This window comes from Streptopelia decaocto (assembly GCF_964273445.1).
Source record: "Streptopelia decaocto genome assembly, chromosome: 1".
Classification (NCBI taxonomy): Eukaryota; Metazoa; Chordata; class Aves; order Columbiformes; family Columbidae; genus Streptopelia; species Streptopelia decaocto.
In genome coordinates, this window is record NC_138663.1 from 105,459,958 (window position 1) to 105,485,988 (window position 26,031).

Genomic DNA, 26,031 nt, shown 5'->3' on the forward strand with positions numbered 1-26,031 from the left:
TCATATTTAAATTAAATCCATATTTTCTATTAAGAAATTGGGGCCCTTTAACATTTGATAAACCTTGCAGCTGGATAAACGTTCTGCCAAAATGAACCATCCTGTCACACATGGCATTAATAACAGTAACAAATAAGAAACCTCCTCAATTGTTCTACTGTATGTATTAGTCCATGATGACTTTTTGCTTAAGTTAGGTTTTGAGACACATCGTACAAGTTTACAGGATAAAACTACGTGCAATCTCAATTTCATGTTTTGGTGCCCCTCATGACACCTCAAATCTGCTCTGACTCACTGGTTTTGGACAGCAGCAAATATAAGAAAACAATATAAGTGCTTGTTCACATCAGGCTCTGTTACTTTGGCCAGTTCATTTTAGTATTCTTAACAGAAAATGTAGGTACAGTATTTTAACTCGGCTGTGATGTTACACAGGTATTTAGGAAATAAGGTTATAAACAAAGCTTTATCTGTTTGTATAAAGTTCTGTTTGTATAAAGCTGTACTTCAAATACTGAGGTGAATCAAATCACTTCTCCAGCAGGCTGATTTCCAAAAAACTACTTCCTTTGATATCACAGTGGAGGGAGGCAACAAGAGCAAAGAAAAGGAAGGTCAAACATACATTCTGTTAATAGGTACAAAATAGAGTGGCACATGAGTCATCAAATAGGCACTCCAGAGTTAGGTATTTTTTCCCCGTCGCATTTACTTCCTTTAAGAGCTTCTGGTGGTTTCTGTAGTATTCTGTCCTCACAGGTTTAGAAAGAAAATGGTATCAGGCCATATCATTTATTTTTTCATCTCCACCTTTCATGGCCCACTCGATAAACATAACAATATGGCCCAAAGTTTGATACCAAACAGACTAGGATGCAGACTGGATGAATGGTAACTACCTCCTCAAGCAGAAGGTGGAGGTATAAAGCATTGGAACTCCAGGAAAGCTGATCCTGTCATCAGAAGTGCACAAAGCCCAGGAAATCTTTAAAAGGGATTGCATGAGCCTAAATTGTACCTCCTATTGCCCACACCTGCAAACTAGAACAACAGCCCAAACTGCAGTTTTTCTCCTCCTTGAGCATACAAAGGCAAAATAGTCACACAAGGCACCAGTCACTTCCCACTTCTCCCATCAGCATTAAACAGCTTTGTTCCCACAAGCTTGGAAACGTCCTCCAACAACACCAGTAGCAGGCTCAGCAATACTTGGAGTGAAAAGGATGTATGGAAAAGCAGGGGCAACACCTTAACCTTGACATGCCTAAAATGCCTAAAATGTCACATTATAAATACTGAATCGTATTTATGCAAAAAAATGCAATCAAAAGCAAGAGGCACGGGACTTCTGCTAAAAGTTAGGGCACAAATGAGATGACAGTGCTCTACTGCCTGTGATACTGTTCACAGTTATGCCATAAATCATCTATTTTATTTATTCATTGAGATTTGTAAAAGATAGCCCACCATCTCTGTGCTCTTTTCATAAATGCACAGTGTAAGAGTTTATGTATTTATATATGGATTAAGAATGTTACTGTTTAATGTGTAACTGAAATAATTAATGTTTAAACAGTACATTTCTTTCAGTTGTCAAATTATTTTTAAAGGCAACTTGCAAATATCCCATGTAAAAATGACAACTAAAGAGCTGGTGCTCACAGATGACTAAAGTTTATTTTCAAGCATTTAGCATTTTCAACTCACTTATTTTCTCGTGGTTTTGTATTCTGTTAAATCACCCAGGGGTTTATATTACTAGGTGCACTTTTTTCTTGGATTATGAAGAGACAATAGTGATATCATTCCTATTGTGCACATTAAAGTACACAGCTAAATAGGAATTATTCATCAAAGAACAAGATAAAAAAATTTTCCAAAGTTGGCATTTGGAAGGGTGAGCACATCTTTCTTCACTTCTATATTTTTAAATACCAGGAGTTAAAGTGAGATACATTCAATCTGTGACACTCTATCTCCATATCACAGCTGTTATGCTATTTCTCATTCTCAGCAAATGGGGAATTATCAAAGGAACCTGAGGAATGTAAGTGGAAGGTTAGTGACGCAGAATGTGTGGGGCCTCGTTCTCTCTTTGGCCCTACCTGCAGTATTCACACCTGATCAGCATGCAATGGCTACACCAAGCAGAGGGGAACCAGAAGACTGTGTGACTGCAAGAAGCAAGAGTTGCGTCTTTAACTCAGATCAAAAGATTATTATTTCTACGTTCTATTAGTCCAAGAAATGTGATCAGTCCTCAATACAAACTGGGAAGCAGTCAGGTATGTCCTTTCTTGCAAATCTTCAGCTGCATAAGATACATAGCTACTGCAAATGTAATTCCATCTGCTTCTGGGGAACAAACTACTTGATTAGAGTTAAGCATGCCTTTAAGTGCTAAGCATGTATGCAAATCTTGCCAGAATCAGGATTCTGGTCCTTATTAGACCCCACATGGTTAAGAAAAAAACAAATATATTTTTGGTAGCCTGAAAAATTATTAGAAAAATAATTAATAAAACCAAAAGAAAAATAATCTGAAGAGTCAACAGAAAGATAGGCAGGAAAGGAAGGTAAGGAAACATAAACTAATGTGATGTTAAGTAAATCTAGACTTATTAATGGAGTGCATCACAGTGTATGAGACACCAATTAGATAATGGCCTACACTGCACAATGATTTTGAGTGTTTAAGCAAAGGAGAAATCACAGAAATCATGGGAACCCTTGACTGAACATTTTAGAAATTGTTGGTTTATGTAAGCACAAAATGCCAAACAGATAAAAAAAATTCTGAAAAATTCTGGCACAATTATGACTGTAATGAACCACTTCCTTTTCACTTTTTGTGTCTAGACAGGAGGCATAGCCCTTTCTCAAGCTTTAGCCATTTACCTGTTATGTTCTTTATGGATGTAAAATCAGACCTTTATGAAGACTTACTAGTCAAAGTCCTTCTGTTTTAACAAAAACAGAGCAGCTTTCAAAATCGGGTAAGTTTTACACGGGTGTACAGAGGAACTTATAGAAAGAAATCAGATTGTAAGACTAGTAGCACCATCAATTAAAATTGCCTGACACTGATTATTACAGGCTCCTACTGTCAATGCTTTGTTTTTGTTTATTTGTTGGATTGATATTTGTTAAATATATGCCTTTCACGGGCTGACGTGGAGGGGAAGGGCAAACAGCAAAAATGCATCTATTCCTGAAAACAGGCAAAAAAACTGTTAAAAAATTCCAGTGAAGTTTTATTCAAAAAGCTGCTATTCTGCCAAGTTATCTAGAGGAGATAACTTACATTTAGCAGTAGAGATGGTGTCTGTACTGAATCAAACTTCTGTCAGCACAATTAAAGTTCAATTAGCTAAGTAACAGAGCTCTGGAAACCATGCTTCTTATACACTCACTGGAGAGCTCTTGCAGTTAGACAAAGGATTCCACAAGCCCCAAAATTACTAATTCTAAAATCATTGATTGGTTGGGGCTGGAGTTGAGCATTGCCTAACCAAGCTGCCCTGTGATGCTCAAGGACTCTCTCTATTCAAGGCAGAAAGCGCTGGAACTGAAAACTAGAAGGTTATCCTTTCAATGCCTCAGTGAAAGATAATCAGATGCTCCACTGACCAGGTTTTATGCCACTATGCAGACAGATCTCTCTCAGTCTTCCTTGGTAAAAAACTTTTTTCTGGTAGCCACAATGTTTCTGCTTTCAGCCTTAGGACTATGTTACTTCAAACACCGTCACACAAGAGCAAAAGAAAGACATCCTGTCTTCAACTCCTCTCCCAAATCACACGACCCAACAGAGAAGATGTGCTCCCAGCCACAGCACCAGGCCAGCAGAGGAATTTCATTCATTATGACCCAGTGTTGGAAACATTCTCCTTGAGTCCTGTTTTTTTTGGACAGATTTCTTTCTCTCCCAGAAAAAGAAATCTGGTCACCTTATTTAATGCCCCTACTAAGACACTTCTAATCTACCCAGTCAGGCAGTTATTATAATATTACATAGTTAAAAAGTATTTTTTAGTGTGCACAAAATAGATAGGTACAGTTTTTAAGGATAAAGGTGATGATTGGTGTGACAATTTAACTGAAGAACTTAGGCTATATAAGAATTTTAGGAATGAATTGAGCTAGTCACCTTAAAAATCTCTGAAGGTCTTAGGGGGTAATACCATTTACTACAGTTGATAAATTGGATGCCACCTGAACTTGATTCAAATTTGTCTTTCTTGTCAACAGACATGATAACAAAAGCTAGAAAGATGGTTATTCTCTTGCTTTAACTCAATTTATCTGAAAATGAAATTTTTGTTTTGTTTTAAAGCTTTTTATGGTTCTTTTTCAGGACAGAGTTGAATTTTGAGAAATGTGTGAGAAACCATTTGGCCATTTTAATAATGGAAGACATTACTGATACAGAAGCAAGAAGAAATCAGAGCCTCCAGTAATCTTTACAGATGTAGACCTTACCAGCTAAAGATGGTGTAATGTGCCAGTGAAACAGTGAAAAGTTGTACTCATTGAAGTTCTGACCCAACTAATATGCAGGAAGAGGACCAGCAATGCTTTCCTCTATATATATTCCCTGAACAGAAGGTATGTAAATTAATTATTTTAAGATGACATTGATAGAAAGCCCTAATATTCCAAGGAGTTTTGTGTGGATGCATCCTGCTCTCATTACCATTACACGGACAGTAGACAGACACATAAGTTGAAGCAAGTTGACAGTCTTTAAAGGACTGCTGCTATGCTTCCTACATTTGGATAAAAGCTGGCGAAAGCTGCACATCCTCATATGATCTCATTAAGCATTTAGCTAGAAATTACTACTACACAAAGACTTTGTAAAACCTGGAAGAGAAATGTTAGACATTCATTTCAACTTTTGTCAAAAACAGAATTTTAAAAACAGGAGTACAATGGTACTTACCACATGGCAAAGAGTTATCCTCTTCTATTGTCTTATTATAGACCCAATCCTCCTTTCTCCAGCGTATAACACCACTATCTTCACAGTCCCAAGAATTCTTTATATTTGCTTTATCCCACATTCTGAACATGTACAGCTCCCCAGTCATACCTGGGTTAGGTGACGTAGCTGTACCTGGCAGCTTTGAACAGCCAAGTAAGAACTGCCCTTTTCCAGGCAAATTAACTTTTCCGGTTAGTTTTTTGTTTACTTTTTTTGTTTCATTTATGAATATTTTCATCTCCTCATCTTCACTTTTCCACTGGATACATATTCGGTTCCAAGTGTTTTCATGAAGTCTCACTGTTGTATTTATTTGATTTCCAAACAACCATATCCTCAATTTACCATGACCTCCTGTAAGTCCAAGATCATACCTATTTACAGAGAGATTGGTGTGAGGTGTTTCTTGATTGTATACATACGCTGTCCAGGGACTCTCTGAGGAATATAGCTTGAGGTGCACACAGACAATGAATTCTTTCAAGGGACGCAGAGAAATTCTTGGTGACATAATCCAAGGGTCTTCACATGCAGTCTTAAAAACGGCTTTATATTTTCCTAGAAATTCCTCCTGATCTAAATAAAGAAAAGGTAACTTGTAAAATTATTTTGTTTTTAAAAGGATCTCCTATATTAATGTTATTCTTCCATATAGTACTGCTCCTAGGAGTTTTAAAAGTAACACATTAAGAAATCTTGTATCCTTCTCTTTTGCTTTTTTGTATTGGGGAAGCGGCAAATTTGGAGGCAGTCAATAAATTCTAGCTGCTCATGAGTTTTGAAGTAAACTCATGCACGAGACAAAAGATGACCATGTAGTTCTCTAAGGCAGCACTCAAATGACCAGTGCGAGGCAAAAAGAGAATCACAGATCCTGGTTCCAGTTCCCAGGACTGCACAGGTATTTTGCATTTAATAGAAACTGGATAAAAAAAACAGAAACAGAGCTAGAAGAAGGGACTATAGGCCTTACTGTCTCCTCATGTCCCAGCCTTGTATCCTCCCTTCTCTGAAAAAGACAGTGCTTCTCCATGCCATTTTTTTCCAACCCTGATTTTCTTAAATCCCCTGCTGCATACTGGCAGAGTTTCAGCAACAAAGGTAGAACACAGCCACATTCTAGAAAAGAATGAGTTGAGGTAACTTTCAGGAAATGTGTTTCGGAGCCACTGGTTTATTTAAAATTTAATTCCATTCAGCCCGTGTTCTCTGTTCTCTACTGGGGCATTTACTTGCAGAGACATCTTATCTGTTAATCTCAAACCTGCTGAGGCATTGAGATGGTGGTAACCCGGAGTTCAAGTGTGACAGTAAATAGAATTTCAGGTACTGACAGCAAATTTACTGGAGAAAACAGGGTGTCAGAAAAAGAAACAAGAACAAGTAGTGCCAGGGAAGGCCTGTATTGTACCTTATTGAGCAAAACAGGATCCACTCAAGCAAAATAATGCCTTCAAGGCCAGCATGAAGCAGCCACAAGCTATCAACAGTGTCTGCAGCTAATCAAGATAAGGGCCTGTCAGAAGACAGTGAAAGAATTCAATGAGAAGCAAGAAGACCCCAGACTCAAATATTATTATTGGACTGAATCACTATGTGATGGGCAGGTAAATAGTCTGTAAGGGTAAAATTGCCCAGGGACTTCTTTGCTCAAGTGGGCAAGTTTGCAAAAGCATCCAGTTCTAATCAACCCTGCTGCAGCACTACTCCATTAAATTACTTATTTCTATGAACTTTGATGCCTGAAAGTTTGCTTCAAGAGACCTAGGACTCAGACTTTGGAGAGACCTGGCACCCCTAGAGGGGAGGTAAGCAGGTTGAGATGCAGCATGATGGAACTTTTGAAATCCTAGCCAAGCGGTATAAAGAATCAGGTGTGCACATATAATCCTTTTGCCATAAACAAATATAATCCCTTACCTGTTTTCCCTCGCTTTTTTGTGTCCCTTAGACATAAAATGTTGAACAAGTGTGGGACTAAGTTTGGATTCAGCCACACCTGGACTCCTCTTTGAGAAGGAGTTTAGAAAGCAAGGGGGTCCATTCTGAACCTCATGACTCAATGGCAGGGCCTCCCTCTAGCCCTTTGCATCTCCTGTCCCCCTACTAACCATTCTAAAATTACTTCCACCCTATTCTCGCTGGTATATTTCCTCCATGCAGTAAGTAACAGAGTGAACCTTGCCACTGCAATCTGTTAAGTTGTACTTTTCTTTAAGCACTGTTCCATGACACTCAGCTAGAAACAGTTCAGGACAGTTTTTAAAACATGACTTAAAAGCTGAGGTGAGGAAGACTTGGCAGGAGGGGAAAGTGTCAGAGAAGTGGAGGTTTTTAGAGACAGACTCAAATGTACTTATCCTTTTTAATAAAAGGGGTACAATATCTGACAGTCTCTCCTAAGAAAAATAATTGCTTAAGTCTTTCATTGTTAAGTAGGAAGTATACTGAAGGTTTAGAAAGATTTGATGCAGCTACTGTGCCTCAGGAAGTATATGTCAGAAGTACACATGTGTGATTCATATACTCTCCAAAATTCCTGTAAGAAATCTTGAGCATGCAGAGATGGCCAAAGTGACTGGTTAAAGAAGTCTCCTGACATAGCTTCAAAACTTGAAGTTACTGTTGACTATCCAGATTAGAAGACTGGAAATTCATTCCTGAGCAAAATTTTGATCAGAACTTGAGGTACCTTCAGCAGACTTGATTTTTGCAAGTGAACAAATTCTGAGAGGGGCTTGATTTAATATTAAGCATTAAATCAGTGTTCATGTGCAAACAGTGAATTAATTACAGGGCTGAAAAATCCTATGGCATTCTTTAGGAGAGAAGTTGTCAAGGGAACCAGAGTGGACATAAACTTGCAGGTGAAAACAGTCTTAAGGCAGGTAACCAAGACAAATTATGCAAAATGAGATTAATTCTGATGATGATTCTCCTAGTCTGCTTTGTGTCATTCAAAAAGACTGCTGTTGATCCGTATGGAAGGCCTGACAAATTAATTTAAACTAACAAAAGAGTTTACTTAGAGAGGTCTAGCCTTCTGGAAACTGGAAAATCTGGCCCACATTGATCTAAATAATTAAAAAAAAAAAAAAAGTGCCCCAAACCGAAAAGGGGCATCAAAGTTAAGAGAATAGATATCAATACTATCTGAATTGTGACAAGAAAGGCTTGGAAAATTTTCTGTGGTTTGTCTACTCAAACAATGCTGAAAAAGCACAAAGGAAATCATAACCATAGTCAGAAAATGCACTTCACTGTTCCAAGTGGAACACATTCAGTACAGTGTTAAATTAGTTAGAAATTAATTATCAACATGATCCTAGCTAAGTCTGTTTGATATGTGGGTGGATGCAACGTAAGTAGGAGATGACATTACTTTAAAGCTTTTGGAAGTTCTGTTAATCATTGCTTATTTTCTCTAGTAATGATACTTGTGGGCTGTGGCCCACCCTTGACCATGGAACCGAGGAGCTAGAACTGGTTGTGCTCTGACAATGGCATTCTGGGTTTATAAGTAGTTCCTTTGGGTCCAGACAGTACAAATCACGTTCAGAAACCTAGCGATGAAAATTACTTTGCCACCACAGTACAGAAAAGGTAGCATAGCAGAAAGAATGCTCAAAACATCTCCAGAATAAGAAAAATAAGCAAAAAACAAAATTTGGAGTCAAGTAAATTCCAGGCAATAGTGATGGTGAGCTGACTTTTCAATGTTAGTTGCTGTATTCAAGCACTTAATCTCTTTCAGAAATGCAAATTGTTCCTTCTTAATATATTTTTCTCTTTTAGATGCAAGAGCTGGGGTTGTTACCCTCACTAAAACTAAGAGCAGGCACTTCATAAGTGTGTTCTCTTAAGCCCTAAAACAAATCCCGAAATGCATGCGCATACTTCTAAACATTTAAAATAAACTTTCTAAGAATGACAAGGTAATGAAAACATAAACCAAAAATGTCATCTCTCTTTTTTAAAACATTTTCAGATAGTAGTAATTGATGTCTTTTCAAGAGATAGCCAACTATAAGTAGACATACAGAAGCAGATCCTCTCAGTATAGAAGCACCAGTGTTATTTTCCTTACATTACTAATAACTACTGTATCAGTATAGTTGAGCATTAATACAGTTGAGTATATTTTTGAATAAAAATAGCCACAAGTTTATATGTCTGCACAAACTGGCTTTTAACCAGTGACAAGAGTTATTAATTTCTCTGCCAGTGCTTGCCACCTGCAACACAATTTGGCTTGTTATGGTCCATTAAGATGATATCATAAGAATCTTGTTTCTTTATGTATTCCACCTAGAGACCATAACTGTTCTTTAAAAAAAGTTTAAATCTCTAAACTTTCTACATGTTTTGGGAACCTGAAGCTAATAACTGTTTCCTCAAAATTAATTTCATCCCTCCTTCTCCTTCATAGTTGTATTTGGATATCTCGATGTCCTAGACACTGGAAAAACACAGGCAGTTCTTCTCTCCTTATGTTTAAAGGAGAACACAAATGTACTTTGGCTCCTTAGACAAGGAGAGAACTGAGTAGGGATGTTGCTGACAGTGCTAACAGCCTAAAAATAAACAAACAAAAAAATAGGGTGGAACCATAAATAAAACCTTGCATCAGTTTAGCTTTTCTTGAAGGACTACTGACACTTGCAAATGATATGTAGTTGAAAGACAAAATCCCTCTTTGCTTCCTGCATCAGAACTCCAGAGGTAGTTGAATTTTCCCTGGAAAAATTCTTGTAGAACATCTACCCATCTTCAGAGCAGCACTGTCCTTTTTATTACTCAAAGTACATAAGGTTAAAACCTGACCATGTTAGTAACAATTTTATCAGCTGAATCTCAAATTCTGTCTCAATAAAAGCTTCATTTTATGAAAATTATTACGTCTGGAGAATTGGAATCAGAACTAGTCTAGTCTGTAAATCTGAGAAATTTAATTGCTAGTATAATGTCGTTAAGCAGGCATACTTACTAGGTACATTTGAACTGCAATAAACTTTGACCTATTAGAGTAAAAAAACACACCATGACGTAAGAAGCAGTTTCTAAAAATAGCCATTCAGTATATGGCAAAAAACACTTCTAATTTTTTAATATTCCATGCACATTACTAACATGATAAATGTATTACACAATATGGATATAAAGAAGTTTTATGAAAGACAAGCACTGTTATCTGTATCTATTGAGGTCCAGAGTAGTGACAGATTTGTATCTGCTGCTTACAGAACAGCCATGAATAAATCACAAATTTCTGATTCTACTGTACCTCATAAAAAAAGCATCGCCATGTCAGTTACCCAATTTGTACAAGAACCCTATGAATTTATTCTTCATTTGGTTATATAAAGAGCACACAGACTGTCAAATTCAAATACATAACTTCTGTTACATGTTTTGGACCTTACTGCCTTCTTCCTAACAATATTTGGATCCACGACCAAGAGCAATGCAGATGTTCTACACTCATACGTGCACAAGGTAGATTCAAGCTCAAAGGATCTTGTGATGTTTGTGTAAGAGCAGTGTAAAAGATTTAACGACATGTTCTGAAAATAGTAACACTTCCAGCTCAAAAAATTAGCAAGAAAGTAACACATAACTGTGTTTACATCCTCTCCTCATCCATAGCCAAAAAAGAAGTTACTACTGATGACTTTCTCTGAACACAAATCCTGTTAACAGAGCATTTGTATATCCAAACTGCTAAGCACCAACTGTTCCATTTCTTGTTAATGGCAGGTTTTCCTCCTGATTTCAAGAGGGCAGAAACTTGCCCGTTCTGAGTATATTCGAAAGTTCTATTCATCAAGACTAATGCTATTTATTTGGAATACCTACACTAGATAAATCAGGAAAAAATTGTCTTACCTTTGCCTGCTGTAGCCAGGAACAAATGAAGTAAAAGGACTGCTAGAACAATCGTGAATCTCAAGAAAATATCCTGTATTCTGCCAACACAGCAGTGCTGTTTTCCCCAGGCAACCATTCTAGAATAAAAAATAAATAAATAAACCTCAGTGAGTAGAAAACATGCAGCTGTGCAGATATCATGACAAATTATGTTTCCAACCCAAGAGCGTAAATCTTTTCAACCCTGTTATACTATTGGGTGTATATGGTACAGAAATGAACAAACACTCTGTGGAATCTTGCCAAGTCACTAAGAAAGAAACTGTTTGCTGGGGAGGGGGGGGGAACAAACAAACAAAAACACTCAAGATCTAGTTCTCCAAAGATTCACAAGTGCACCAGAGCATGGCCATGAGTCCTTGCACAAGTAAGGCTTTCAAAAAGCAAGCAAACCATCAAATAACAAAAAAACCCCACACCAACAGAGCACCCAAGCAAAATGGCTAGAAAGCAAGCTTGGAGAGCTTATCCAAAAGCTTTGTTAATCTCAGTAAGTGTATAGGAAGCATCTCTTCAGTCTTCCAAGAGTTTGATTCTGAATCCTCATCTCATTCTCAAGGCAGGAAGCTACTGAAAAAAAAAAAAAAAGAAAGAAATGCCACAATTCACTGTGGGCAGCACGTTCATGAAAAGTAGGGTCAAAACCTGGTTTGTCCACATTTATTCCTAGTGATGGTTGCCTAATGTGAGCAAAAAGACATGGCAGTAGACAAAAGAACATACCTCCCACTGTAAGAGATAATGTTCTATGAAATTATACACTTTTTAAAAGAAGTCTTTTCAATAAAGGTACATCAAAATATTTTGCATGTCAAAGGAAATGTGCTTTTTGCATGCAGTATTTCCTAAATAAAAACTTTTAGGGACACGTAGTTACAAGTGGTTCTATAATTGATTCTTGAAACAAGCGGTAAACTTTACATATTGTTTATGTTTAATGTATCAGCTTTATGGTAGACCAGAGCATTATGCATGACACCAGAAATTTAACTTTGCCATCACAAGTTTGACATATGTGTATGTTGGTTAGCACTCATACTGCTTGCAAACTTCACTATATTTTTGTACATGCTTATGTTCCCTTATTTCCAAGCACGGTAAATTATGAATTCTTTCAGGAGCTGTAAATTCCTTTTAAGGTTAGGACTAAAATGTATTTTTTGCAAGCACTCACATTAATGTAAATATTTATCAGCATAAAATCATTACTATGGGCTGAACTCTCCAAGAGAAGTGGTAGAGGAATAAACTGCCAAAGAGTGAAGTTGCTAGATACTTGACATTTTGAAAATTGATTAAATGCACATAAATTGCACACCTACGATAACATAACATAGATTACATAAAGCAAAGGCTTTTTAAAAATTAGAGCACTGCAACATTGTTGCCAGCCAGTGGGCATATGGGCAATTACACAATATGTGATATTTCTAGTCCAAAAATAAGATCATACTTCTTGCATTGAAGCAAACCATTCTGGATGATGACACATACTGCTTCCACTTTGCAGATTTTGGATACTGTGCTTAAAATTCAAATACACTAAGGAAATAACAGTCAAATTGAGGCAACATCATGACTGGCATCTGCATGGGTGCTGCAAATGTTAATGAGCAGAAAGAAAAGCTATTGATGAAAGGAATGACCAACCTCATAGCCTTTTATGAGAATGTAACAAGGTGGATGGATGATGGCAGAGCGGTGGATGTGGTCTACCTTGACTTCAGTAAAGCCTTTGACACAGTCTCCCACAGCATCCTCACAGCTAAGCTGAAGAGGTTTGGTCTAGACAGTAGAGTAGTGAGGTGGGTTGCAAACTGGCTTAGGGAGAGAAGCCAGAGAGTGGTAGTCAATGGTGCGGAGTCTAGTTGGAGGCCAGTATCTAGTGGAGTACCTCAGGGGTCAGTACTGGGGCCAGTATTATTCAATATATTCATTAACGATGTAGACGAGGGAATTGAGTGTACTATCAGCAAGTTTGCTGATGACACTAAGCTGGGAGGAGTGGCTGACACGCCAGAAGGCTGTGCTGCCATCCAGCGGGACCTGGACAGGCTGGAGAGTTGGGCGGGGAATAACCTGATGAAATTTAACAAGGGAAAGTGTAGAGTCCTGCATCTGGGCAGGAACAACCCCAGGTTCCAGTATAAGTTGGGAAATTACATATTAGAGAGCAGTGTAGGGGAAAGGGACCTGGGGGTCCTGGTGGACAACAGGATGACCATGAGCCAGCACTGTGCCCTTGTGGCCAAGAAGGCCAATGGCATCCTGGGGTGTATTACAAGGAGGGTGGTTAGTAGATCAAGAGAGGTCCTCCTTCCCCTCTACTCCGCCTTGGTGAGACACCATCTGGAATATTGTGTCCAGTTCTGGGCCCCTCAGTTCCAGAAGGACAGGGAACTGCTGGAGAGGGTCCAGCATAGGGCAACAAAGATGATTAAGGGAGTGGAGCATCTTCCTTATGAAGAAAGGCTGAGGGAGCTGGGTCTCTTTAGTTTGGAGGAGAGGAGACTGAGGGGTGACCTTATTAATGCTTATAAATATATAAAGGGTGAGTGCCACGAGGACGGAGCCAGGCTTTTCTCGGTGGCAAACAATGATAGGACAAGGGTAATGGGATCAAGCTGGAACACAAGAGGTTCCACTTAAATTTGAAAAGAAACTTCTTCTCAGTGAGGGTGACAGAGCACTGGAACAGGCTGCTCAGGGAGGTTGTGGAGTCTCCTCCTCTGGAGACATTCAAAACCCGCCTGGACATGTTCCTGTGCGACTTCACCTAGGCGTTCCTGCTCCAGCAGAGGGATTGGACTAGATGATCTTTTGAGGTCCTTTCCAATCCCAAACATACTGTGATACTGTGAATACAAAAATCAAACATGCTAAAGCTGAGAGGAAAATAAGTAGTATGCTAAAACAATGGACATAGCTAATACACAGAATCCTATGCAGGAACAGACCAATAAAAGCAAGTAAAAATAGCAAAAAATGTCATAAGTGGACTAGCTTTCTAGAGATTTACAGGAAACATGTCCAAACCCGTCTTCAGCTTACATTAGTGCCCTATCCACCAGAAGCAACAATTGCATTCTAAGAGTTCAAAGTTGTGGGCAAGAGCCAAGAAATTCCTGGTTGTGATTCCAGCTCTGCCTGAGTGCTATGTAGCCCTGAAGAGTAAGAACAGACATTCCTCTAACTCAAGCCTCACAGAATGAGCTTTGCTAATATTTGCCCAGTGTTTAAACGAAAGACTACAATAAATACTTTCAATACTTTTTTATCCCCTCCAGTTTTTTTTACATTATTCTCACTTCCTGAGATAGGCCTGGCAAAGAAAAATGGGGACAGAGACACAGCTTCATGTTGACAGAATATAGTCACATCAAGAACTCCAAATCTATTCAAAGCTATGAATGCAGGTTAATGGTCTGATGGAAAGCAATAAAATCCAGATAGCAGGAAAGGGAGTGGATGTATCAAGCAAAATCCTGATGTGGCCACAGCTCAGCTGACTTTTCGCAAGACTTAGGACATTTATGCTAGCTGAAGATTAGTTCCAATGTATGGATAACAAGTACAATTAAAAGAGTTAGGAAAATAACATTAGTATTTCTTTCTTTTTCCAAAAATGCTGTTTAGACACTAGAAAAGATGCTGCTAGCTTTGATAGATTTAGATTAAAAAAAAAAAGACGTACAATATTATTTCACCATATCTATCTAAAAAAGATCATATGATACATGCCAAAACATTTTCTTAAACTTATTTAAACCCTTCTTTGTATTGGAATTCTAAAACTTTACTCTTAATTATGATCGTGAAAAGTAATATAATTGTAAATATATAGTTGTGGACATCACAGAATTAGGCATAAGTGATTATTTTTCATTTGTTATTAATTTTGTTCATTTGTTCAAATAAACACTTGTATTGTTCATTATAATAGGTGGATACGGCATGACTCAGAGAGCCGAGCATGAATCTGCACAGTTTTTGCAGTAGGATAAAAAATTTTCACTTGTAAATCAGGCAAATCTAATCAAGTAAACCACTACTGGGCACAACTACTGAGTCACCCAAGCATGGGTGAGAATTCTATGCACAGACCACAGGTAAAGCTGTAACTAGCTATCTTTCTCACTTACTATTCTCAAATAAGAATTACGTCACTTTTATGCACAAAGAGCTAACTGTCTGAAGTAGAAGAGAATGTAATAAATCACTTTATGGTCAGTAGATAAAACGGAAATTCAGAAAACAGAAAGTAAGGGCTTAGGCACATATCTGTTCTCCCTTGTTTGCTCTCCACGAAGAGTGCTCTATTTTGACCAGTGACAATCTTGCAGCATTGGTACCAAGGTTTCACAACCAATCATACCATACATTAACTTGAAAGTGAAACTAGAATTGATAGAACTTTTCTTAAAACAAATTAAACATACTTCGAAAAATTAAACGTTTGTTTTGCATGTTGTGTTACGCGCCTTGCAGTTCTGCATTAATACAACATTCTCTAGAAATTAAAGAGGTTACTGGAAATGAAGACAGGAGGACGGTATAAAGGGGAGTCTGTATTCTTATCATTAGTATTAACTAGGTTATGTCGTGCTATTTTACTAGTTTTCTGATCGAATTGTCCTTCAACACAATGTGAGTTTTACTTGCCTAAAGAGCACAGAGTTTCTGCAGGAGAAGTTGCTGAAACCTAATAGGTTTACCAAGACAAATACTGGAGAGGGAGCCTGCTGCAGAAGGACCAGCAGAAGAAAGGGTGAAGGTCAGTAAGTCAACAGCAACAAAAAGAGTAGGCAAAGAAAACTGTTAAAACCAAGGCTTGTAAGGCTTTTACCATGTTTACATGTTTACTCTGCTGTACTCAGCTTTGTACCTCTGAAAGATGAGAAACATTGTTTGAAGTTGACTTTTAAATGTCCTTTAGGTAGATACTCAGAAGTATCCACAGTGATTTTGAGGTGCCCCAGGAAACTGGGCTTGTGTTACAAACACAACTGGAAGGCAGATGACATGGTGTCCATGCCACTGCAACAAGCCTCACAGAGGACCACATGATGCAGCTCCATTCAAAGTGCAGTGTGAGAAACCTGGACTGCTTTCCAAGTGTGCACCCATGGGTGACATATCAAGAGATATAGGGGCTTACCTTAAGCCACTACTTGCCTTGTATTATAGCAGATATATTTTCAGTAGGCTTAAAGCCAAAGAAAAGTGCAAAAATGAAAAGAGAGCTGGTTCGTGCTGTATTGTACTTCATTAAATCACCTTTTGAAAAATATATTCAAATTTTACAGATCCTGTTGAATATATCTATTTATTGACAGTCTCTAAAATTTAATAAACTATTCATTTTTTTATGCCACGTTTTAGCCAGAGCAGGTTCTCACTGCCAATGCATAAACTGTTCGTAACAGAAACTTCGGTTGGAAATCATGACCCAACGCAATCACTCATTTATTTCTAACCATGCTGTCTACTGCTGCACTTCAATGTGTTCTGTTCAAGTCACACTTATTCCACTCACAGTCTTTGGGGCCCACTCTGCCTACTTTTGTATATAGCCCCTATTAAAATCTTGGATTTCAATAAAAATATTTCCAAAATTTATGGAGTTTACTCTTAAGGAAGATGGCAATAATGAATGGTAAGCTTCTGGCCATTGTTTTGTGACAGTCTGCAGTATTCAAATCTACACCAGCTGATAAAAGGCAGAAGTGAGCAAGAGAAACATCTTACAGCTCAAGTATGTGAACTTCTTGATGCTGCAGACTTCTTCCATCAACCCCTTATATTTTCCAGACTGGAACCAAAATGTAGTAAAGTTTTTGTGTTATTTTTAAATTTTGGCTGAAGCAAGTTAGATGTAATAGGGAGGACGCTTACAATGGAAAGTCTTATGTCACTGTGAATTTTGGCACATACAGCATCCACTGACTTAACAGCAGAAGTAAGCACCATTGATTTTAAAATGTTGTTCCATGGGATTTTTTAATGCATTTTTCCAGAAGACAGTAATAGGATTATTACTGTCTGATAATAGCTTGGTTTTCAATATTTTCTCCACTTTTTATTGAAGGCTGTAAAAACAGTCATACTGTGTTCTACACATAGTTGCTTTATGTAGAACACTAGCATTTTCTAAGACTGCAGTGGTAATGTGTGGAGCCAGTTCGAGGACCTCTCAAACTTATCCTCATAACACAAATCTTTACTGTTTTCAAAGACATTAAATATTTTACTTTTTAATAAGTTGGCTTACAGAGAGCAACAAACCACTGTTAAACACCAGTCTTCTGAAAAAACTCACAGCTCATTGGTTCAGTTCTTAACAGAAATAAACAGGAGAAAGTACCCTCCAAGAAATGCATTCTTTTGTCTAGTCTTTCAACTTCTGAGGATAGTGGTATAAGAAAAGGTTTTTTTTAATTTTATTTTACAAATATCAAGCTTATAAGTCAATGTCTACCCTCAGTTCAACTCCTAGATCTCTCCTTAGATTCATGTAAAAATGTAAGCTTAATCATTAAGGTTTGTATAAGTGAATTAATGAGTGTAATATGCTATTGGATGGCTCTCCATTACAGTTCTCAGAGCCAAAAAGTACTTTTGGTACTGAATTCTCTCTTACAGTAACTTGTGTCATTGTATATAGTACAAAAATGGAACAGGCAACAATTTCAAACAAGTTTTTCTTCCCTCTTATCCAGTTTGGCCATGTTTTCTCATATTCAACAATCACCTAGGAGAGGAGCAAGAGACCTCTTTCTAGCTCTTATAAAAGTTCTACACTATCTAGAAAATCCTCTTCTGCATTGTGTATTTCTTTGAGAGAACAATGTTATCCAGGTGCTCTATTAAATCTTCCAGAGCAAACACAAAAGCCCTTCAGTGACAATACCTGAGCAGGATTCCACTTCAAAGAGTTTACAAAGTACTGATGAGACATAAGAAGCAGAGATGTAATAAAGTAGTTACATTTGTCACAAATCTGGTTACTTCAACTTCAGTCAGGTTTTTATATTTTCATTTTTAACAAGTGCAAAATCCAAGAGACCTGTATACTTCAGAGTACAGAGGTAAATAAGTTCATGGGGTGAAATAACAAAAGAAGTGTTCTGCAGAGTAGAAGACTGAAAGTACAACAAAGACTATATTTCAGTTGGCACACAGAAAAAGATCAAAGGAATGCTAGACATGCACCTTGAGCCATGCAAAAAGGATGAGGAAGTGTGTACAAAGACACAAGCATAGCAAAAAAGACAAAGTTTTGCAAAATCTTTATATTCGGTAACAGGACTTGAATTTGATGCAGAGAGAAAGAGGGAAGGACAAAGACTTTTCTAAAGCTGAAATATTCAAACCAGTGAACAATGTAAGCAGGCTGTAAGGAATCAAGTGAGAGCCAGAAAGAAGACTGTTCAGCTCATGCTTTAAATTTTGCTACTTTTCAAAAATGAGACCTGAAAGTTTATTTCATCTTACTGTAAGGGAGGAGAGGGAAACCAGTTGTTTTTGCTCAGTTTACACTCTCCTTCCCCACTCTCCTTTCCATGCTCTCTTGGCTTGAAAAGCAGCACCCTAAAAAAAGAAATTATATTATGATTTCATCCTAAACTTCACTTTATGGACTTAACAGATCTCTTGGATCTTGCATTTGGAGCTGTTAAAATTTCTGTGGAAGCTAAGAAGCACAATACTTGGTGGAGACATTTTGTTTATTGTTTTGTTGTTGTTGTTGTTGTTTTGGTTTGTGGGTATTTTTTCTTTTAAACAGTCTCTCAGACTGTTTTAATCAACAGCCCGATGACCAAAATTAATAGTTTATAGCAAAGAAATAAAGCTCAACAGTTTTGAAAGATGTATGCACTGAAGCAAACATCTTCCTGATCTCCACTACAACTCTGATTAGGAATATGGCATCGCTATACAGCCTAAAGAAATAGTCACTTTGGCACCTCAGTCTTCCCATGGGGTAAATATTTAGGGGTCCTCTATTAATACATTCTACGAAACGGGACTATGTCAGAACCGCATTCTGGGTCTCTTTTAGCACTGCTCCTCTGGTACAATGTAAGTCTATGGAGGGCAGGGGAAAAGAGATGGTACCACTGCCAGGACAAGCCCCATCTGTTGTTAGGGAAAGAAGGGGAGGCAAAGTTCCAACTAGAACCTACATTAGACTAATACAACTGAAACAAATTAGTCAACAGCAATCATTCTTAAATGTTTGAAAGTTACTACACAAGAAAGCAGATGATTTCCAAGCAACTTCATTTATTTAAACCAGCACAACTTCTGTGTGCAGCCCACATAAATGCATCAGCTCAGAAAACATACTTTGTACAGCTACACTTGACATGGCTTCTTTCACCATCAACACCTCTATTAAAAAAAAAAGTGATTAGCCCGCTTACAAGTAAACCACCCTAACCACAGTGCCAACTTGCTGAAACATAGATAAGAGTGGAAAAAAGTAAGGTATTTTTTAATTAAAGTTACATGAATACTTGGACTCTGTTATGAATAAGTAATGATGGGACAAAGTCCCCCAGACTTCAAAACATGAAGTGACAAGTATTATCAGAAACCCATTCAGTCAGCTCATGTCCATAATTAATTGGGTGCAAAGGAAAAAAAGATATTCAAAGTCTGGATGGGAACTCAGAAATTCAATGTGGAATTTGGCAGCATTCACAATCAGGCATGCCCAGATGTCTAATAAATCCAGGCAGAGAGCCAAAGTAATTTTTGCTCTAAGGAATATAAAATGGATTTTTAAGAGAATATTTAAACCACTAAAAACGTCAGTAAAAAGATGCTGGTTTTTGTTACGTGTGCACAATGTTGTTTCCATAATCAGCATACTCACATTATTCATTCTCTTGCTAGTTCTACCATTTCTAAATGTGTTATATCTTGTCAAACACCACGGCTTCTGGCAAACCTACTACTGGATCTCTTAGGTCTTAATTCTTTGACAATTCCTTTAAGGAGCACCATAAACGAGGACATGCAGAGTGCTTAATTTGTGAGTGGGTGTTCTTTTTTTTGGTAAGTAAGGCATCACCTGAGGTACTCATGCAAATTTCAGAAAACAGAAATAATGTGATAAATTGTAGTAATTTCCTCTAAATGCTATGGAGTGAAAAAGTATTTTTAGTAGACTGGAGAACTTCATAGGCTATTTCTTTTCTATACATTGTCTCATCTAGCGTAACTGACATTCTACAGTTTTCACAGAATCACAGAACCACAGAATCACAGAATGTTAGGGATTGGAAGGGACCTCAAAAGATCATCTAGTCCAATCCCCCTGCCAGAGCAGGAACACATAGATGAGGCTACACAGGAATGTGTCCAGGCGGGTTTTGAATGTCTCCAGAGAAGGAAACCCCACAACCTCCCTGGGCAGCCTGTTCCAGTGCCCCGTCAACCTCACCATAAAGAAGTTTCCCCTCATTTTTCCCCTCTTGTGTTCCAGTTTGTGCCTGCTGCCCCTTGTCCTATCATTGGTTGTCACCAAGAAGAGCCTGGCTCCATCCTCATGACGCTCACCCTTTACATATTTATAAACATTAATGAGATCATCCCTCAGTCTCCTCCAAGCTAAAGAGACCCAGCTCCCTCAGCCTTTCCTCATAAGGAAGATGCTCCACTCCCTTAATCACCTCTTTTGCCCTGCGCTGGACTGTCTCCAGCAGTTCCCTGTCCTTCTGGAACTGAGGGGCCCAGAGAGGAGAACCTCTCTCAACCTACTCACCACACCCCTTCTAATCCACACCAGGATGCCATTGGCCTTCTTGGCCACAAGGGCACAGTGCTGGTTTATGGTCATCCTGTTGTCCACCAGGACTCCCAGGTCCCTTTCCCCTACGCTGCTCTCTATTAGGTTGTTCCCCAACTTATACTGGGACCTGGGGTTGTTCCTGCCCAGATGCAAGACTCTACACTTGCTCTTGTTACATTTCATTAAATTTTTCCCCACCCAATTCTCCAGCCTGTCCAGGTCTCGCTGGATGGCAGCACAGCAGTCTGGTGTGTCAGCCACTCCTCCCAGCTTGGTGTCATCAGCAAACTTGCTGACAGTGCACTCTATTCCCTCATCCAAGTAGCTGATTAATATATTGAATAATACTGGTCCCAGTACTGACCCTTGAGGCACTCCACTAGATACAGGCCTCCAACTAGATTCTGCCCCATTTACCATGACTCTCTGGCTTCTTTCCTTCAGCCAGTTCGCAGTTCACCTCACTACCTGATCGTCCAGACCACACTTCCTCAGTTTAGCAGCGAGGATGCTGTGGGAGACTGTGTCAAATGCTTTACTGAAATTAAGGTAGACCACATCCACTGCTTTGCCATCATCTATCCAGCTGGTTATGTCCTCATAAAAGGCTATGAGGTTGGTTAAGCATGACTTCCCCTTGGTGAAGCCATGTTGACTGCCCCTAATGACCCTCTTATCCTTGATATACCTTGAGATAGTACCAAGGATAAGTTGTTCCATCACCTTTCCAGAGATAGAAGTAAGGCTGACCGGTGTATAGTTACCCAGGTCCTCCTTCTTGCCCTTTTTGAAGACTGGAGTGACATTTGTTTTCCTCCAGTCCTCAGGCACCTCTCCTGTTCCCCACGAGTTAGCAACAATGATGGAGAGTGGCCTAGCAATGACTTCAGCCAGCTCCCTCAGCACCCGCAGATGCATCTCATCAAGACCCATGGATTTATGGATGTCCATAAATTGCTCCCTAACCCAGTCCTCATCAACCAAGGCAAACTCCTCCATTGTCCTGCCTTCCTCTGGGGCCTCAGGGATAGGGGGTTCCTCAGAACAGCCTCTGGCAGAGTAGACAGAGACAAAGAAGGCATTCAGTAACTCTGGCCTCTCTGTATCTTCTGTCACCAGGGCACCCATCTCATTCATCAGTGGGCCTACATTGCCTCTAGTGTTAGTTTTATCTGCCATGTATTTGAAGAAGCTCTTTTCTTTTAAAGCAAATAAGTCAATCATGCTACAAACTACAGTTTTTCTCTGAAATGTTAAAAACACTATTTCAGTAGCCAGCAGAAGAGGACCTAAAACAGAAGAGCAAAATCAATGTTTTAATAAGGTACTAGCTGAAAAGCAGATATTTTGTCAAACAATAATTATATTTCTGAGCTACACCGCTCATCAATAAAACAAAACCAGAAAATGCTGAGGTTGGGACTTTAGCTGCCAAATACGCTACTAAAATATTGTGTCAGTTCTACTACATATTACCTAAAATAAAACTGTCCTGAAGCTGATGGAAGTAACACTCGTAGGTTGAGCACCTGTGGTATACATGTCCAGCTCACAGCTGAAGACAAATGCATCTGACTCATGCAGGGAGGAGTGTGAGATTCTTTTTTTTTTTGTCTTTGACTTAATGTCAACTACAAAGGATCCTTTGTCCACCCTGAACAACCATAAATTTCAAAGATATTTTGGCACAAAAGGAATGCAAGATTCCCAAAAAATTGAGTCCTATTAAGTACCATATAGTTACACAAGACTATCTTTTCATAGAGCAAATATAGATCCTTTCCATGTTATAATTACACTGACTGGAAGAACAAGACCCTCGTAATCATGATTATCTATCTAAGAAAAATGAAATTATTCACTCTGCTCCTTTCTTCTTCACAAGCTGAGTAGCACCTACCAGTGTCCTGCAATTATTCAAATATTCTCTAAATTTGTGCATCTAAAAAAAGAGTAAAGTTTTTACTTGAACCTAGATATAACAATACTACTAAACTTATCATTTATCAGAAAGCTAATGTTTCAGGCCAAATACTATGCCTTACTCCTGCCAATAATTCTGTTGAAGGCAACGAGACTAATTGTATGAGCTACCCTGATTTTGGCCTTCCAATAATCCGCTATTCCACTGAAAACATAAAATTCCAAAGTCAAGTGTAGTGATCAGCTTTAAAGGTACACTGTGTTTGCCAAGGTCACTGATCATTTTACATAGCAAGAACTTAAAATTGTCCAAATTTAACAAGTTATTCTCTCATGAAATCCAAAACTTTCTCCGTCTGCCAACACTCTACAGCTATTGGTGAAAGACCTGACTAAAGCATTCACAGCACAAAAAATCATATAAATTGAGCAATTAACTTGAGACTGAGAATGTAGTCCTTTATCTCTCTCCAGCTGGCTCTAATTTGAGCCAAGTTCTGTTGATGTATAAGAAATAGAGGTTTAACATTAAATATGGAAGTATGTACTCACAAACTCCATCTGATCTATAGAATTACCTTAAGATACTAAAGTAATATTAATAAAGATACTAATAACATTAGTTTACTTGGTTTCTGACTGCCACAGCAGAAATAAGATGATACTAGCTTGCAGCGTAAGCAGAAAATTTTGCGGTCCCAATTCATACCTAAGCAAACTTTGTTTACACACAATTTCTTCCCTGAATCTTCTTTCAAAGCATTTCACTTTAGAGACTGTCTTTATCAATAAATTATAAGTGTGCTTACTCAGTCAAGACAAGTACTTGGAGACCCTTCTAAGAAAAGGACATGTTTTCTGTTCTTCAGTTTAATTCAAACAAACACATTTCTGGTCAGCTGGTAGAAGACCAAGTCCTGCTTGTTTCCCCCATGCACACAGTCATAGAAGTATACTTTCCGTCCTAGGAAGAAAGGGGTATAGCCATAAGCTTAAAGCTTAAGAACAGGAATCTCAACCTGCGCAGCTCTTTTCTAACGAGGATGCATGCTGTTAGCCTACGCAACCAAAAGGAGGAAGCGTATTTTGAGCAGAGGCGCACACTATACCAGCTTTAGCTTTTCAGCACAAGTGACAGAGGTAAATAGCCAAATAGTTTGCTTTGGGACCAAATAACACTTAGATCTGCACGCCTGAGGTTGTAAACTTTATTTTGGCTCACACTGAAGCTCATTCTACCATGCATTCAGCACTACTATAACTGATTTCATGTAAGCCAAAACCAGCCCGGGCTTGTACAACCACACGTTTAATTTGCTGGATAGGCACGCCTTTAGAAAGACAGTGAATTAGTTTACAAACGTTGCTTCAGCATTTCTGCATAAATCAATGCAAGACAATCACACAGTTGCTTTTGCAACAGAGTTCAGAACTGTTATAAATTCTACCTGTGAATTATGTAACCTATATATTTGCAAAGCAAAAATAAATGCAGCCAGGAAAGAAAGCTTCCAGTGCACTGATATTTCTTCACTTAGCCAGTGTAAAGGGAAAAGTAAAAAATAAAAAAGAAAAAACAAAAACAAACAAACAAACAAAAACAGACCCAAAAAACCCTCCAAACAATTATTGTGCACAACAGGTGACTCTGAAGACATTTTACTTTCAGTGACACCAGTTACCTTGCAGAACGTACGAGAAACAAGCAGCAAAACCTTTTGATGTTATACTCTCAGCACCCATTCCCACAGAAAACGTGTGTGAGAGCAAAATCTGGCCCAGTCTAGAAATTCAGACCCAACAGGACGCTTCCCTTGCTCTTCATCGTAGAAAACATTCAGATCCTACTGATGCATCAAACAAAACCATTCACTTTTAAACCGACTTAAATATGTTACTGTTTTCTCATCATCACTGATTAAGCGCTTAAAATAAGGCTGGAAACCAGAAGGAAACGTTTCTACTAGCACTACTGCGGAATGTACCGGGTAAGAAGAGCAGTCCTCCTTCAAGACGAACTCTGAAACGTGTCCTCCGCAGCCTCTGATCGTGGCCTCACACCCCGCACCGGCCCGCTCGCGAGTCCCAACGGCCACCAACGGCCCCGGCAGCGCGCGGCCCCCGCCCCGGCCCCACGGCACGCCTTGTGCCCGCAGGCGGGATCTCCCCTCAGGCCACTCGGACTGTGCTTCCCTCGACCAGGCGAAACCCCTAAGTGCCACTCAGGGGTGGGATCGCCGAGGGGAACGTGACTAAGGGGGAGCCGCAGGGCTTGGCTGCAGGGAGCGAAGCTCCACGACTTGCCCTCCTCCGCCCGCCACCGCCAGCTTCGCAGGCAGCTTCCCGCTGGACCCTTCTGCCCTCACCCCGGCCGTCCCTCCAAGGACGGTGAGCGGGAAAGCCCACCCGCAGAGAGGCGCGCACCTCTGCCGCCTAGCCCCGGAGCGTCGCTCACCTCAGCCCGTCAGGGCGAGTCCAACCTTCGCAGCCCGCCGTGTTGCCGGTCCCCCAAGCCCCGGAGAGCCCGCCGCCCCAGGCCGCCCACGCCCCGCGAGCCCCGCAGCCGCTCACCTGGCCCCGGGAGACCGCCCGTCCCGTCCCATCCTGCGCCGCCGCCCCGCCGCGCTGCCCGCTCGGCACTGGGCGCAGAGACGAGGCGGCCGGCCCCCGCAGCTGGGGCAGCCGCTGGACACGCTCGGGGGGCGGAGGCAGGCGAGGGAGGTGCTGCGAGAAGCTGAGAGGGAACCCAGCGCTGCGGCGGCGGCCGGAGGGGCCGCCTGGGAGGTGCCCCTGCCCCCCTTTGCAAGGCGGGCCCGGCGGCGGCTGCGGGCGCCTCCCCAGCCGGCGGCCCCACGGGTGCGGGCGTCGTCCCCGGCTGCTGAGGGGAGCGGGAGCCTGGCGGGACAGCTCCTGAGGCGTTCGGCTGGCCGGGGGCAGGTCGAAGGGTTTAAAGGCAGCAAGCATGCTGCCTCATTAATGCTTACTAATCCTCGTTAATGTTTATAAATACATAAAGGATGAGTGTAACGAGGATGGAGCCAGGCTCTTCTTGGTGACAACCAATGATAAAACAAGGGGTAATGGGTTCAAACTGGAACACAAGAGGTTCCACTTAAATTTGAAAAGAAACTTCTTCTCAGTGAGGGTAACAGAACACTGGAACGGGCTGCCCAGGGAGGTTGTGGAGTCTCCTTCTCTGGAGACATTCAAAACCTGCCTGGACACATTCCTGTGTAGCCTCATCTACGTGTTCCTGCTCTGGCAGGGGGATTGGACTAGATGATCTTTTGAGGTCCCTTCCAATCCCTAACATTCTGTGATTCTGTGAAGCAGTAGCTGGATACAGCGAACTCTGGGGGACTAATTACCACTCCAATTAAACTGTCTTAAA

At 39.9% G+C, this 26,031-nt stretch overlaps 1 protein-coding gene across 5 annotated transcripts in view; it reads right to left on the reverse strand.

The window, feature by feature from the left end:
• Nucleotides 1–25,321, reverse strand: part of ADGRG2 (adhesion G protein-coupled receptor G2) — a gene marked incomplete at its 3' end in the record, with an annotated part of 55,868 nt that extends 30,547 nt beyond the window's left edge. For 3 of the 5 annotated variants that reach the window (XM_082045743.1, XM_082045742.1, XM_082045741.1), the window contains exons 1-3: nt 25,212–25,321; nt 10,877–10,995; nt 4,949–5,566 (exon numbers count right to left, since the gene is read on the reverse strand). In XM_082045743.1, the coding sequence (XP_081901869.1) occupies nt 4,949–5,566; nt 10,877–10,995; nt 25,212–25,243 (769 nt within the window). In that variant the 5' untranslated portion in view covers nt 25,244–25,321. Of the gene's footprint in view, nt 1–4,948; nt 5,567–5,963; nt 6,023–10,876; nt 10,996–24,625; nt 24,693–25,211 lie in introns of those variants that run through there. The other 2 variants (XM_082045744.1, XM_082045745.1) reach the window with 2 other exon arrangements.
• Between the last annotated feature and the right edge of the window lie 710 nt (nt 25,322–26,031).